This window comes from Phocoena sinus, chromosome 2 (genome assembly GCF_008692025.1).
Source record: "Phocoena sinus isolate mPhoSin1 chromosome 2, mPhoSin1.pri, whole genome shotgun sequence".
Lineage (NCBI taxonomy): Eukaryota > Metazoa > Chordata > Mammalia > Artiodactyla > Phocoenidae > Phocoena > Phocoena sinus.
Window position 1 is genome coordinate 108,797,886 of NC_045764.1, and position 15,320 is coordinate 108,813,205.

At 38.5% G+C, this 15,320-nt stretch overlaps 1 protein-coding gene across 3 annotated transcripts in view; it reads right to left on the reverse strand.

Annotated features, from left to right (window-relative positions):
- Positions 1-2,522: 2,522 nt before the first annotated feature.
- Positions 2,523-15,320, reverse strand: part of PRKD1 (protein kinase D1) — a 335,003-nt gene continuing 322,205 nt past the window's right edge. For 2 of the 3 annotated variants that reach the window (XM_032623527.1, XM_032623529.1), the window contains exons 17-18: positions 3,859-3,944; positions 2,523-3,025 (exon numbers count right to left, since the gene is read on the reverse strand). In XM_032623527.1, coding sequence (XP_032479418.1) covers positions 2,807-3,025; positions 3,859-3,944 — 305 coding nt within the window. In that variant the 3' untranslated portion in view covers positions 2,523-2,806. The remainder of the gene's footprint in view (positions 3,026-3,858; positions 3,945-15,320) is intronic. The other variant, XM_032623528.1, reaches the window with a different exon arrangement.

Consider the following 15,320-nt stretch of genomic DNA (forward strand, 5'->3'; position numbering starts at 1 on the left):
CTAAGCACTGTCCTCTTGCTCAGGCCAGAAGCAAGAATAGTGGGAGTTTGCTGTAGTGGTTCTGGATATATAGAGATCAGCAAATTTATGACATCTTGAATAGACTGATAATGTCGTTTAAGGAATAGCGCCACTGCAACAATGACAGAGGACACATCCTCCCTAAATCATGCGTCAGTCATTTCTCTCATCTTTGTCAGAATCAGAAGATTCTTCTGTATCAAAAATGTTGCTCTGCCTCTTGTATTAAACACAGACTACTGCCCATGTCATTAAACACAATGATATACCACTGATGTGAAGTGTGGACAACTGCATTGATGATATTTAGCATAAAAAGTGGGTGCTGGTTCAGTGAAATTGGATTCTTTGCAGTATCAACTGATATTTTGGATGGAAGAAAGTGGCATGACTTTCAGCGGCCCATTTTTTTTCCTGAACATTAGCAGTTACTTACTCTTTCCTTTGCTTGAATAAGTTGTGTCGGTAGCATGGCCACACAGATATCCTTTTGACATGCTACTCTGAATGTAACAGAAAGAGTAATGTTTGTTACAAACTGCTGGAATAGTTGGTAAGGCTGCCCCCCAAAAAGCTGAAACCATTATTCCTCCATAATATTTTCTACTATTGTCTACTTCATTCCTGAACTTACTTCTTCCATTGAGTTCTATATTACTTCATGTAATTCTATCTTTAAATATTCCTTTTCAATTTTCCTTTTTTTCTGATTGAACCATTCATGTTGATATTTCTCAGGTTTGTGTCCTATGATCATTCTTTCTCATTCCACCCCCAAGGACCTGAGTCATTCTAATCAACTTGTGGTGAGTTATTGACTCCCAAATCTGTACCTTCAACTCCAGAATTCTTCCCTAAACTCTACACACATATCTAAATATCTTCAGGATATCTCAAACTTGATGTCTAACAGGAACTTTATATTCAACATGTTCAAATGTGAACTTACCCTTTTTAAGGCTATAATTCCTTTTGATTAATAGTTCCATCATTCATCTGAGCTAAAATCTAGGATTCACTCTGGACTCCTTTAAATTCCACATTCAACTAGTAACCAAGTCCCGCTGATTCCACCCATCAACATCTCTTATATATACCTCCCCACCTAATTTCCTATTTACTCCTGCCTTAGTTCATGCCCTCATCATCCCCGATGTGTTATTACAATAGTTTACCTGGTCTTTTGGCTCACCCCTGCCCTGGCTTCAATCCAGACTCTGTCTTGCTGGCAGTGAACTTGTTGATGTTGATTATTCTTCTGCTTAAAAAGTCTGAATGATTTCCTCAGATTTAACACAGAATAAATTCCAAATCCCTTAAAATAATACAAAATAGTAATTAACCATTGGAAAGATCAACTATTTTCCTCCCATCCAAGTGCAAATATTGTCTGTTGTCTTAACATAATTATGTAACATATTCAAGTGGCTTACAACACATAAAATTCTTCCAAACCTTTATTACAAATTTTTTTCTGTTATATAGTAACAGTAATACATGATAATTCACTGTCATCCTGCTACAAAGAAAAACAGCCCACAATTATCCACTCCACACACCTGCAGTCTGTTAAGTCCAATACTAGTTTTGTCTTCCCCAGGCTACAGAACTTTACTTAAGTTGGCTTTCTCTTCAGGAGTTTTCCAGTATTGATGTGTTATTATAGTTCACCTCAGAATCTTCTTTTTTAGAAAGAAATTATTAGAGTCATTATTCTAATAAATCAGGAGGCTACACTGAGATTGCTGTTTGTAATATTCTTATGTCTCCAAGTATTCTGTTTGGCTTTGTTCATTCTTCTCCTTTCTACTGGAAACTAGATGACACGCAAGACAGAAAGGTTTCAGTATACTCGGAAACATACTTTTGTGGCTGCAGACTAGACAAAGCTAAGTTCTAGGCCCTGAGACTTTCTCTGGTCTTTTTGAGCAGATACCCCTGCTCTTATTTGGCCAGAGAACATTAGCATGGATCACAAATGAAAATAATTCAGTCGGATGGACACATATTTTGCCAAGAATATTTATTTGTTATTGTTGAAAAATACACATAGGCAAAAGGTTGATTAGCTGCTGATTTTCCATAGTACAGCAGGGTATTGTAAGAAAGGGGAAAATAAACCTGTTCTATACATGGCAGTTACATTTCTAAGGCATTTAGGCTTAAAAAGTAGTAGGTGCACCTAGGCCCATTTACTTGAGTTTAAATATACTGAGGCACACCAGGCAGGCAAAGGATTTGAAACTATACAGTAAAACTGTTTCATGCATTTGTGTCTTAGGATTGCATATCCATCCCCCCGAGCCCCCAGTCCACATCATTCATTTTTTCCACATGAGTTTTGGAGTTGTTCATAGAACACTGGTAATAATCTACTCTTCAAGAGTTTGCTTATAGTGACACCACCAATGGGACACACAGAACAGAACTACTTCATGGACAGGTTCTGTAGACTCTTACCAAATTGAGGCTCCATTAAGAAAAACACCGATTTGCAAAGGCACAGTGGAGACAGGTTTAATGCATTAAATATAACATGAATCATTCACAATAACAAGTTTAGTGTTTCAGCGAACTTTTGTTAATACAACACAGTTGGTCACACAAGATACAAATGCTTCTGTTGATCTGTCTTGGCAACTCAGATACATCAACAGTGCTAACAGTTTAACAGCTTTGTTCTCATCTGACAGAAAATAATGGCAGTTCTGCAAGGCAAATGTTAAACCTGACCGTATGTATTTATTAATTCCACAGTGTTTTGACAGATTATAGGGGATGGAACTCAGAGGATGCTGACACGCTCACTGAGGGCTTTCATCTCTGTTTCTTCGGTCTCAGGACTGTCACTGTGGCCAGTGCTTGGATCGATCAGGTGTGGGGGGTACTTCAGCCCCTGCTCGCCTGCGTACTGCTCCCACCTTGAGTCATCACTCTCATGCGTGATGTAGCGTTCCCCGATTTTGCATTCCAGCTCTCGTAAATCTAACCAGGTCTGATAATCCTGAGGAAGAAAGTGCAAAATATTACCATAGATATGATTAAAACTCATTTAAACACTCTTTCATTGTTGTCAGCTCCCACAACATATATGTTACCCTTTTTTCTTCCACTCCCACCGTGCTATGTCTTTCATCAGGCACCCTGAGGTGACAGCATCAGCACCAAAGCCATCCTATTTACCTGAACTGTGCAAATGCATACTGTTTACAGGATATCAGGCACCAGAAGGTGGGCAATTAATATTTGCAGTCAAACAAAGCAGAATGTTGGTATTCCTTTGGAATTTAATGCCTACAAATAATCCTTCAGTATTTCAGAGGATCGTTTTTCTAAACTTCTAAGTTCAGTGTGAAAATAAAATATTTAAGAGAGAACAAACACATGCATATGCTTTACATCTACCATGCATTTCTTTTACAAGTATTGCCTTGGATTTAAATATACAGCTTCCAAACAAGTACAGTGCATGACCAGGTGGGCATCTACTTGGATATTTATCAGGATTACACATACAGATGCCTTTGAAATCTGGTCCTTGGAGTTTCATTTTGACCCTTCTTTTTTTGTCTTTTGTTTTTGGTGTGTGTGTGTGTGTGTGTGTGTATGTGTGTGGTATGGTGTGTTTCTCCCTTATCCAATTTTCCTGGTAGAGAAAGAGGTTTAGAAATACTAAATTGTTATTAAATCCTATGAAGTTGCATGCATTTTGGCAAACAAACTGGTATTATAATTATACTTTAAAAAATATGACAAAAGATTTTTATATATAGTATCAGAATCTTAAATACTTAGAAGCTTATTCAACTGAGAAAATATCCAGTGATTGATTTTTACCTGTAACCAAGGGTGACTCAAGGTCTTATCCACGCTATAGCGCTTTCTCATTTTTACTTGCAGCAAGTTATTGATAAGATCAATGGCTGAAAAAAATTTTTATTGGTAAAAATAGATGACATATCTGGAACATATGCATAATTCATTTATAGTTTATTCCACATCTGCTATTTCACACAGTTAAATGCAACACAGTGATAATAGATACTACAACCTTAAGAAAATTCCCCTTGAGAATTCTAAAAGCTTGGCCTTAATTTAATTTTAGATGCAAAAAAATGAATCGGAAATAATTGTAGAGGAAGGAGTATGAGTTCTTTGTGAGTATGATGTGAATTTCTCTTAGTCTAGTTTCTAATACATTTTTCTGAAGTAGGAGTTTTGTTCAAATATACATCATTTAAATATGTGTAGCACTAACGGCAGGGTAAAACTAATATTCAAGAGAAAGCATTTACTAATTTTGTTACAAAATGTGTTTAAAGTTTGAATACACATAATGGGCTCCATAGTCTTGAATTAAGTGACAGACATCTGGATGCCACATTTAAAAGGAAGAAAATAAAGCAGAACATAGGCCATGACTCATGATAAACTTAGAGCCTAAAAACCAATGGCCCAGTGGTGAAACACTTTTGTCTCTTTCTCTTTACTTTTAAAAATAATCCATGGGGCTTCCCTGGTGGCGCAGTGGTTGAGAGTCTGCCTGCCGATGCGGGGGACGCGGGTTCGTGCCCCGGTCCGGGAGGATCCCGCGTGCTGCGGGGCGGCTGGGCCCGTGAGCCGTGGCCGCTGGGCCTGCGGGTCCGGGGCCTGTGCTCCGCAACGGGAGAGGCCGCAGTGGTGAGAGGCCTGCGTACCGCAAACAAAAAAACAAGACAAACAAATAAAAAAACCTATGAATTGGAATTATATCAGCATTCATTGCTTTCGTAGGGAAGACAGGTAATCAACTTGTCTAACAATAATTCTTCTAAGAGGTTAGAATCACAAACCATCCAGCCTCATACTTTGCCTCTGACTGGGACTTCAACAGAGTGTAATTTAGGAAAAAAAGTGATTCTTCTAGTTATCTAGTCTACAAAGCATCTTACCCAGAGTACCATGTAACAGAGTTCTCACTCACCTTTCTGAAAACTATTATTTTCAGCCTATACCGTTAATTGTTCACTATTTATTAAATTCATTACCTCATGCTTCCCATTCATTCTTGGAATGACTTCCCATTTCTTTCTTTCCTGTTAGCATTTTCTTCCCAAAAAGAACATGGTGAAATCTGCCAAACTAATGAAAGCATTCACATTCCACCAAAGAGTCCATTCCCTCCCTTAATCAACCCTGGTCATTAAGTTTCTTGAGAGATGGATCTTTCTATCAAAAACCTTTAACAGGTATCTGATAAAGATGCAAATTAACTCCCCAACTTCCTCAACCATCAAGTCCTGAATGAGGGGGCTTTGACTCCATTGTTTGGTCTACATCAGTCTGTGTGGTTCTGAAAATACAGTGTCACAGGAGTCCTGAGGCCACCTGGAACAAAGATCACTTTATTCCCTCAGAAGGAATCAGAATCCTTCTTGTTATCAGGCAAAGAGAAACGATTTTTACAGGCTTTTGGTAATCTAGAATTGTATCACTTTGATACTAATATTCCAAGTATTTGCCTGCATGGAAGGACTGTAGAATCAAACATCTAAGAATTGCTTGATTGGAGAAAGTAAATGTAATAGCACATGTTTAAATGCTGTCTATGCCCCTACACCCTTGCCTTCGCTAGGATACCTTAGGAAACACAGTATTTAGTACAATTTCAAATTCCAAGCATGTGTTCTCAGAGGGCTTTTGAAAGTATAGTTCTCTCAGTGAACTGTGTATTGGGCATGGGCTTTAAAACATCCATTCACATGATTTACTCACTGGTGTGTAAAGTGCACCTTCCATTCTTGCTGCTGTGAAGTCACACAGCAAAAATGGAGAATAAGGGGAGACGGGAGAATGCATGTGCTACCGTAAGCATGCCGCAAGCATTATGCTTCCCCACACACTGCAGGGAATAAAGACATGTTATTAATTCACTCCTTCTGCTTTGAATTCTATAATTAGGAAGGTAGGAGTACAGCAACTCGACAAAAAGTCTGGTTTGTGCCCAAATGGGCCCCAACAGTGAATCACACTGCCTAATGGGGAAGGAAGTACGGCCAGGGGAGAAACTAGATGTGTCTGAAGGGAATGGAATATGTGAAGATGAAAAAATTGCCCTGCTGAATGAAGCATATAATCACAAGTCTCACTACAGCCACAGTACACAGCTGACCTGAATAAGCACAGCAAGCCAATGACAAGTACCTCCGAGAGAAAATAGTTTAGGACCTAAGGAGAGAATTAGCGGGAGTGTGTGTGTATGTGTGTGGGTGTGGGTGTGGGTGGTGTGGGGGTGTGGGGGTGGGTGTATCTGTGTATTTATAAATATATTTCATGGCTCTTGATAGCAGAAAACAGAAATAATTAACTATTAAATGTTGGACACTGTAGTTAAATATTGGGAACCCGGTGTTACTGAGAAAATAGGTTCATCATAGTGTTTCAGACTTCCATTCTACTGGTCACTGTTTCTGGAACTCCTAAAACATCCTTTTCGTTAATCAAGGCTCATACAACCCAGCATTAAATATACCATCCAAAATGCCTTTCACTAAGCTCACTTTTAAAAAGAGATTCTACTGTTGTTTTTTTTTTACAATATTCTTTATATTGACCATGTATATATCGCACATACGTATCATTCATCTGTTCATTCACCAAATATTCCTTAAGGAATTACTGTTGGCAATAACATTGGGAATAAAAAAAGGTAATGATAAAGCCCTGAAAAGCTCCCAATCTAATTGCAAAGGCAAAATATGCACACGTGTGTGCGCGCGCACACACACACACACACACAACATGACAAAATGCACCATTTACTCAGCAATGGGAGAGGCCACAGCAGTGAGAGGCCCACGTACCGCAAAAAAAAAAAAAAAAAAAAAATGCGCCATTTAAAATCTTTGACCTTTAATTAATATCCTACTCAAAGAAAAAAATGTTTTCTTTAGCGCTCCCTAAATATAAGTAGCTAGGGTCCTAGTGACTAGCTGCAGTAGTCCAATCTATTTCACATCTCAACGGTGTTGCAGGATACCAGTGACAAGAATTCTTTTCTCCTATGTTGTGCCCAAAGTTGTCTTTTTATAACTTACCCACATTAATCCTATTTATGCTGTAGATGCAATGGAGAACTTGACTATTCTATATGACAGCTTTTTATGTTCACTAGCTCTTTTTCAATGTCCCTGTTCACAATGGACCAGAATTTTCCTCACAATTAACTGACAACTTAATTGTGATATTATTCATATAGCCTAGGATGGAAGGTTTTGCTTTTTTAAAAAAATTTCACATTCATATTCTTAGGTACTCCTAACAAACATATGAAAGTAGTTATTTTTTTTTTTTTTTTTGCGGTACGCGGGCCTCTCACTGCCGTGGCCTCTCCCTCCGCGGAGCACAGGCCCCGGACGCGCAGGCTCAGTGGCCATGGCTCACGGGGCCAGCCGCTCCGTGGCATGTGAGATCTTCCCGGCTGGGGCACGAACCCGCGTCCCCTGCATCGGCAGGTGGACTCTCAACCACTGCGCCACCAGGGAAGCCCCAGTAGTTACTATTTGAATCTCTATTTTATATAAAAGGAAAAACTGAAACTTCAAAAGGTCATATAACTTGGTCGAAGTCAGACAGTTCCCAGGTAACAGTTGAGGTTGAAACCCAGGGTAACTGGCTCCAAAGCCCATGCTCTTAAATACTATGGCATGCAGTAGCCACATCATCCATTAGCTATTATTAGCTAATTATTATTAACCGATACTCTCAAAAACTAATTAAATTTAGAAAATTTCCAATAATGAACATTAAATTCTTCTTAGTCATGTTTCCACCATACTTTTATGTACATAAGTGCCTGGATTGATCTATCTATCTATCTATCTTTGTGACCTTAGCTCAACATTTCAGCAAAGACTATTCTGAATGTGATGTGATCTCTCCTAACGAAGGGACTAATCCTCTAGCTTTCCACCACTTCCCAACTGAGTAAGCCTATCTGCTATGTATTAATCAAATTACTAGGAACCTTTTTTTCAGGATAAGGCTTAAACATAGGACTTGATGACTCTCCAATAGATTACACGTCCAACTGCCATGCCTATTAATTATTCTTTGAACACACTCATAAATGAGCAATGTTTCATCCTAGGATATCCCATTCAGTCCATATGTTATCATCTTCTCCAAAGGCTACTGTGGGAGATTTTTTTCTAATGTTTTATTATAGTTAAGAAACATAAGTCCTTGGTATTACTCATTCTACCTATCTGGCAGTAGGTATCTTATTGAAAAAGAATGCAATTATTCTGGAGTAATAGATTCTAAGTAAACTAATATTGACTAGTATTGGTTTTTAGTCATTTCCTTCTCAGTATCAGGATTTGTTTCTAAATATTTGCAAACTATTCATTTAATCATTCATTCTAGGATTTTGACAAGGACAAATATTAAGCTTCTTCTTGAATGATTACAGAATCCATTCTTTCCCCCTTTTAGAAATTCAGAAAACCCTGGCCTGTCTTAAGTATTCTGGTATCTCTCTCATTTTATCCATGATTTACTAATTACCCACAATGGCTCTAGGAGCACCTCTGTTAGCCTCTTCAATATGCAGTAAGTCCTGTTCTGAACATCAGTCATAGTTTACAGCTGCCATTGAGTGCGCTCTTGTGATACCACTATTTCCCCCCTAGGTACGAGCTCCCAGCTGAGACTGCTATGGGTAACCCTCAAATGTAAAGGATCCAAGTTAAGGGAGGAAGGAAGCCAATAGCAAAGGAGCAAAAAGACTAGTAAAACTGGAGTAGCTACAGCAGTCCCAAGAGAGTCAACAACCAGGAAAAAATTCCAAATGGGATCTCAACTCCAGTTCCAAAACTCAAATCAAGACTCAGAATTCTGACCTAGAGGGAATCTGACAGGGTTTGTCTTTGAAACTGCAAGGTGGCTGGGGGCGGAGAAGGAGAGACAATGGGAAAGACAGATATGAAACTGGGCCATTCTGTGAACTTCTTTCAAAAACAAAGCAAAGGAGAAAGGGACGGTGGTCTGGCTGTGGGAAATAGGAAGTAAGGAAGGGGACTGCAGCAGAATGGGAAGTCAGAAGGAAAGGTGACATGCTGGCATGTCAGCAGAACAAGATACTAGCACCCAAGGCGGAAACTAGAAGGATACAGAAACTCCAGGTTCCCCGGAGCACCAGGAAGATCTGGAGCCCCAGGATAAAGAGATATTTGGGGAAGCAGAGTTTGCCGCAAATTCCTGGTACCCCATACTTCCTTCCATAAATATAGCAAAAAGTACATATCCCAATACCTGCCTTTCATGAGGTCAAGGTTTATTGCTACACAGTGCTGGATTCTCCAGTTTGGGGCAATAAGCAGATGTAATTTAAAACAGCTGTCGTTGTACCTAGGGCCAAAGCTGTGCAGGAAAATCCTCCATTCTCTGAGTTATATTTTTTGTTTCACACCCTCCTTTCCTTATTCTCTCAATTTGAAGAGCCGCTTCTCCACCCCCAAAGAAAACAGGAGCAAAATAGGCAGTGGTTAGTTCCTCCTTCTCTTTGCAGTAAATATGATGGCAACTTTTTCAGAGAGTGGTAGGATTATTTTCTGATTCTACTTGCCCATTTACTCTGAGAGTTAGCCTTTCTAATATTATTCTGAGAGTTCTGTTCTCTTATTCATCCTAAAACTCAATCCCTTTCTTCCATATTTTTAATAAATTGTCTTAAGGCTGAGCTCTCTGAACACCTCAAATAGCTACATTCGGGCAATGTGCGAAGTCTTTCCTTTTTCTTTCTTATTAGAAAATTTTAAACAATTGTATGGTTCAGATTTTTATTTTAAAGAATCCCCTCTCTCATAAGCACAGTTTTGTGTTTTCTAAAATGTCTCTGGCCATGGATTTATATTAATGTTTCCTATAAATTAAAATAAGAGCAAAGAAAATCTGTTTTATGACGCTAATGTTTTTTTTTTGCTACAACAAATTCTTGGCTAACAGTTACTTTTCCCCTAACTTCCTGTACAGCAATTTCTCTTGTTGCCCCATCAGCTGAGAGACTGAAATGTCAGGAAAGTGAAGAGAAAATTTATCAAACTTTTTTTTTTTTTTTACCAGAATGGGACTTTCAGCAGATGCTGGGATAGCTGAAGTTCTGCATAAGTATATATGAACAAAAACAAAATTAAATGGTATACGCAGGTGCTGAGGGCTTTATGTTTTAATATGAAAAGAAACGTTCCATCGGTGTTAATTGTATGGATTCTATTTTCTTAGGGTGTCCAAATTCAGAATCATCTTTGAAATTGTGGAAACTATATTGCAGTCATTCTCCATTTCAAAGCAAATACCATGTGTATGGACAATAGGTTCTTAGTATGCAGAAGGGACATTTGCATGTGTCATAGCTATGGCTAAACTAAACAGCATCCAAAGCTTGGAGAAAATCCTACAGAAAGAATGGAACTGGACATATGTGAAGACATAATAGGACCCTCAGGTCACACCTCTCAGTCATCTTCCATTTTTCATCTCTTTTTGGCCAACAGGCTTGCAGGATCTTAGTTCCCCAATCAGGGATGGAACTTGGGCCCCTGCAGTGAAAGCACTGAGTCTTAACCCCTGGAAATTCCCTCATTTCCCATCTTTCATCTTAGGTACCTGCCTGTCCCCCGATTCTCCCCACTAGATTTTAGCTCTTTTAAGGTCCCACAGATTGTGTATTCATTTTTGCACAATTTCATAAATATTTAAAATCAAATGCATCATTTAATGTATTAGGAAAATGCTTGCTAAATAGCATTTGATAGATTGAATACATTAATTAGAAATTTAAATATCCATTTTCTCAGCTCTATGTTTTAATAGCCACATTATGTGCATATAGTTTGTATATTTTGGCTAAAAATACTCCTGGATGGTAGGACATCACACGTCTACAAACGGATCACAGGATCAATGACTTTCATCAGAAAATCAGAATAATGCTGAGAGGATCTGCAATACAGATCACATTTACTTTACAATGTTTATTTGACACAAGAGAAATTATCTGTGAAACCCTGGGGCTGACCTGTTTTGTCCAGACATGGTAGTTTAGAAAAAATTGTTTTTTTCCGTACTGTCTTTTGTCCAGCTGCAAATTATTGAGGTACAAATTTTCAAATTAGAAACCAGGTCAGAACTATCACTCTAGTGATGGAGTCTTCATCTGTCACTACTGAGCTCCTTGTTTGCTTTTTTCCCTTTCCATTCTGCCTCACTGCCTGTCACCCTGTAGGCTCAGTACTTCTCCCTTTGGCTTGATTCATGCTGATGGTAAGTTATGTGTTTATTTAAAAAATCGTTTTGCAACCCTTCACATTCCAGCTCTCAACCCAGCAAGCTGTTGCCCGGCAACACTAAGTGGGACGCTCCTCTCAGGGGCTGAAACCAGAGGCTGCCGGCAGCAAACAAGGGCGCTGGGAATCATCATCTCACTCGTTCCTGAGTCAATTACCGCAATCCAATGAAGTGCAAGACCTTTAGAGGCTCAAGCAGGGTCTTTCCTTTCCCAGTTCTTTCCTCTGTAGAAAGTTATTCTATCATTGGGTAGTCCTTTGCTTTACATTCAGTTTAATTTCCGCCTGAAGACTAGAAAGACAATCTTGGAAATCATGAATTGTTTAAACACAGCATACAGCAGCCCCCAAACTGATGCCAAATTGATTCAAAATTTAAAGTCTAAATTAAAATATATTTATATTAGTTTAATGAAGTTTGGGGTGAATTTTTTTATTTTTCATTTTCACTTTGGAGGGGTTTCTGGTTTTTTTTTTTTTTTATGCTGATACTCAAGCCAAAGGTCAAGTGAAAAATTGTTAGGGGCCTCCAGGTGTTGGTAGTTTTAGAAGCACCTCAGGTGTTTCTAATATGTGCTCCTAGGGTTCAGAAAGGCTGTGCTAAGCAGTGCGTTTCAGATTTTTACACCCATATGAATAATCTAGGGATCTTAAACTGTAGATTCTGATTAGGTAGGCCTGGGGAGGAGCCTGAGAGTCCCAGGTGGAACCTTAGAGCACATTTTGAATAGCAAAGGACTAGGGGTATGAGAACATTGAAAGTAGTTAAAAACTGGTTTAATGTTGTTCAAAGGGCCCCAGAATAGATGGATATAAACATAGAGAAGGCCCCATCTTGTTCAGTATTCTGGAACGAAGACAATAGAAAGGTTTCAGGATAGCTTCTACTCAGAGGATGCAGACAGGAAGAGCAAACAAGTTGGATTACACAAATAAGTTCCAAGATAACTATATACATATATAGCTATACTGGTAAGATAACATTTAACAGGGACAAATGAAACAGGGCTCTCTATTTAGCTACCCCCCGCTCCGAAACCAAACCAGTCTAAGTACAGAATTGAAAAATGTGGCTTATCAACAACATTTATAAGAAAAAATTCAGGGTCCTAAATGCACAGTAAACTCAACGTGAGTCTACATTTTATACATAAATCAAGTGTTATTTTATGCCACGCTAAAAGAAATGTGTTCTTTATAATGAAGGAATGGTGGATTCACGTTACTCTCAGGCTCATTGAACCCTGAGTCAGAACAGTTTTGAGGTTTGATTTAAAGAGAACATAAGGCTTCCCTGGTGGCACAGTGGTTGAGAGTCCGCCTGCCGATGCGGGGGGGCATGGGTTCGTGCCCCGGTCCGGGAGGATCCCACATGCCGTGGAGCGGCTGGGCCCGTGAGCTGTGGCCGATGGGCCTGCGCAGCCGAAGCCTGTGCTCTGCAACAGGAGAGGCCATGGCAGTGAGAGGCCCGCAAACCGCAAAATAAATAAATAAATAAATAAAAAGAACATAAAGAGGGGAGTGTCTGGACCAGAGTGAACAGGTGGTTAAAGAAAAAACTCACTGCCCAGGAGAAGAGAAAGCTTGGGGTGACATGATGGCTGTTTTCAAACCTCTGAGATAAGCTTTTCTTTGGAAAAAGGATTGGGTTTGTTTCTACCAGTGGGTAAAAACCCAGAGACATTTTGTTCATTGTGCTAGGCTCAAACTGAGAAGAAATAGGGCTCCTCATGAAACTGTACATTTTCTATTACAGTAGCAACATAAGAGTATTCTGGATAATTGCTCAGTGGATTGGTATTGTGGAGCAGTACAGGGGTAGGATAAGATTTTTAATATTCTGTATTTTGAAATATTATTCTGTGTTGTTATTGTGAAAGAAAGCAAATTTACAGGATATTTAACATTTGTTGTTTCTATATCCTGACATCTCCACATATATTTAGATGTCACATTTCAACTCAACTAGGATATACATTCAGAAGTGAAATTTTATTGTTATTATTGGGATATATAGGAAACATTTCAGTTTGGAGCACAAATAAACAGCCAATTTTTGAGCACTTATAATGCCAATGTTCTGGCTAAAACTTCTTCAGATCAGTTTCTCTCTACAAATTATCATTTTTTAGGAAAAAAATCTAATTATATTTTATTTGCTATCAAAGGTTCCTTACCTGGTGGGACACCTTTTCAGATATTAACTCATTTGGATTTTGAAATATGTATGTGTGTGTATATATATAAACACATACACACATACATATATTTAAAAATTCACTCTACTAAGTAGATATCATTTAAACCACTCTATGTCTTTGGCTCATAATTTTAAAGTTCCTTATTACTGAACAAAAAGCATACTCTTTTTCAAAAAAAATTAAACGCAAGTAATCCTAGAATTTCAAATAGAGGTTGTTTAAAATGTTAAAACCCAGTGGAAGTTGTGACCCACATCATTCACTATAGTTTATCAATCATGATAGAATCTCATGGTACCCAGTCCAGCATTTTTAAGTACTTTACTGCCTAGTCCCCTTGCATCTCCTCCATGCTGTTATGTCTGACAGTGGTGCTAATATGTTGACAAATCAATCTATTCATTAATATTCAGCAGGCTTGCTGGATCTGCAAGGCTCATAAACTGTTACAAACACAGTTTAATTTTTAAATGACAATTGTCTTTCTTTTGTTTCTCATACCATTGGATTTCTGGGTCTCATCTACCCGAGGCTTATTTTCAATAGGGTTATTTTTTGTTTTGAACAATATGTAGTGAAAGAGGGACCTACAGCTGGTTCCTTTTCATGGCAAAGTGCTACTTCCAACTTAAGTGTTTAGCGTTCTGGAACACTGTTGGATTTTGAAAACATACCATGTGGTAATGGTGCTAGGCTTTTATTTAGCTTTGCTTTGTGTTTGTACTGGCTGTATTTTTCATCTCCAATTTCTGGGGGAAAAACGCACTTGTGACCAATTTTATTTGAATTTACCACATTGAATGGCAAAAAAAAAAAATAGCTTTTAAAATAAAATTTAGATGCTTGGATAAATTTAGTGGTATATTATTATAGCCATTCTATGCCTTGGGATGCCATATATTCTGCACTGAACATAAATGTCAGCAGAGGATTGAGACCAAATGGAAGAATAAACTACAGCTGCACTTATCAGGGGAAAGAAGCAGCAGAAATATTACCATTGAGACTGTTGGATCGTGCAGTGGAAAAAAACCTGTGTCACGGGTGTACCATCCCAAGTTGATAATTTTGAACTAAAGATAAGTTATAGGATTAATGCAAGGGCATTTCCTTTTCTTTTTTTTTCCTTTTCACATATGTCAAGGCTTCATGTCTGATCTTAATTCTTGATTATATCAACTAACCATGTGACTCTGAAGCTGAGCAGTGACAACACAGCAGGTGAGATGAGAATAGGTGCTTCTTCAGACTTCACCTGCAAGCACAGAAAATGATCTCTGTCTGCGGGGGTCGTGGGCTCTTTGTGAGACAATTTCTGAGGTTGCCTCTGTGTTGATTACTGCCTGCTTGCCTCCCTAATGGCGTATAAAGGAATCTCAAAACTCAGAAGGAAAAAATAGTAATTTATCCAGCGATCATCATGGTCTATCACTAACCTTCCTCAAATTTACTGTGTATCTCTAATTGAACACATCAATTCAATCTGATGGTGGAAGTGTACTTTTACTCTAACAGAGGCTTTCCCATCACTGCAGGTTTGTCATCATTCTCCTAGTAGGATGATTTGCACTGAAGCAAATTATACTTCACCTTATTAGCTATATAACCCACCTCACATGGTTACCTGTGTCATCTCTCTTCTCCTTCTAAGAATAAACTCTTGGGTAAAAAATGCTGTATAAAAAAGCCATTTATAAAACAGAATAATTTAAGATGTGTTAGGATCTTGACCAACTGAAGGAATGTAGAAAAAGAGAATTAATTTGACTCT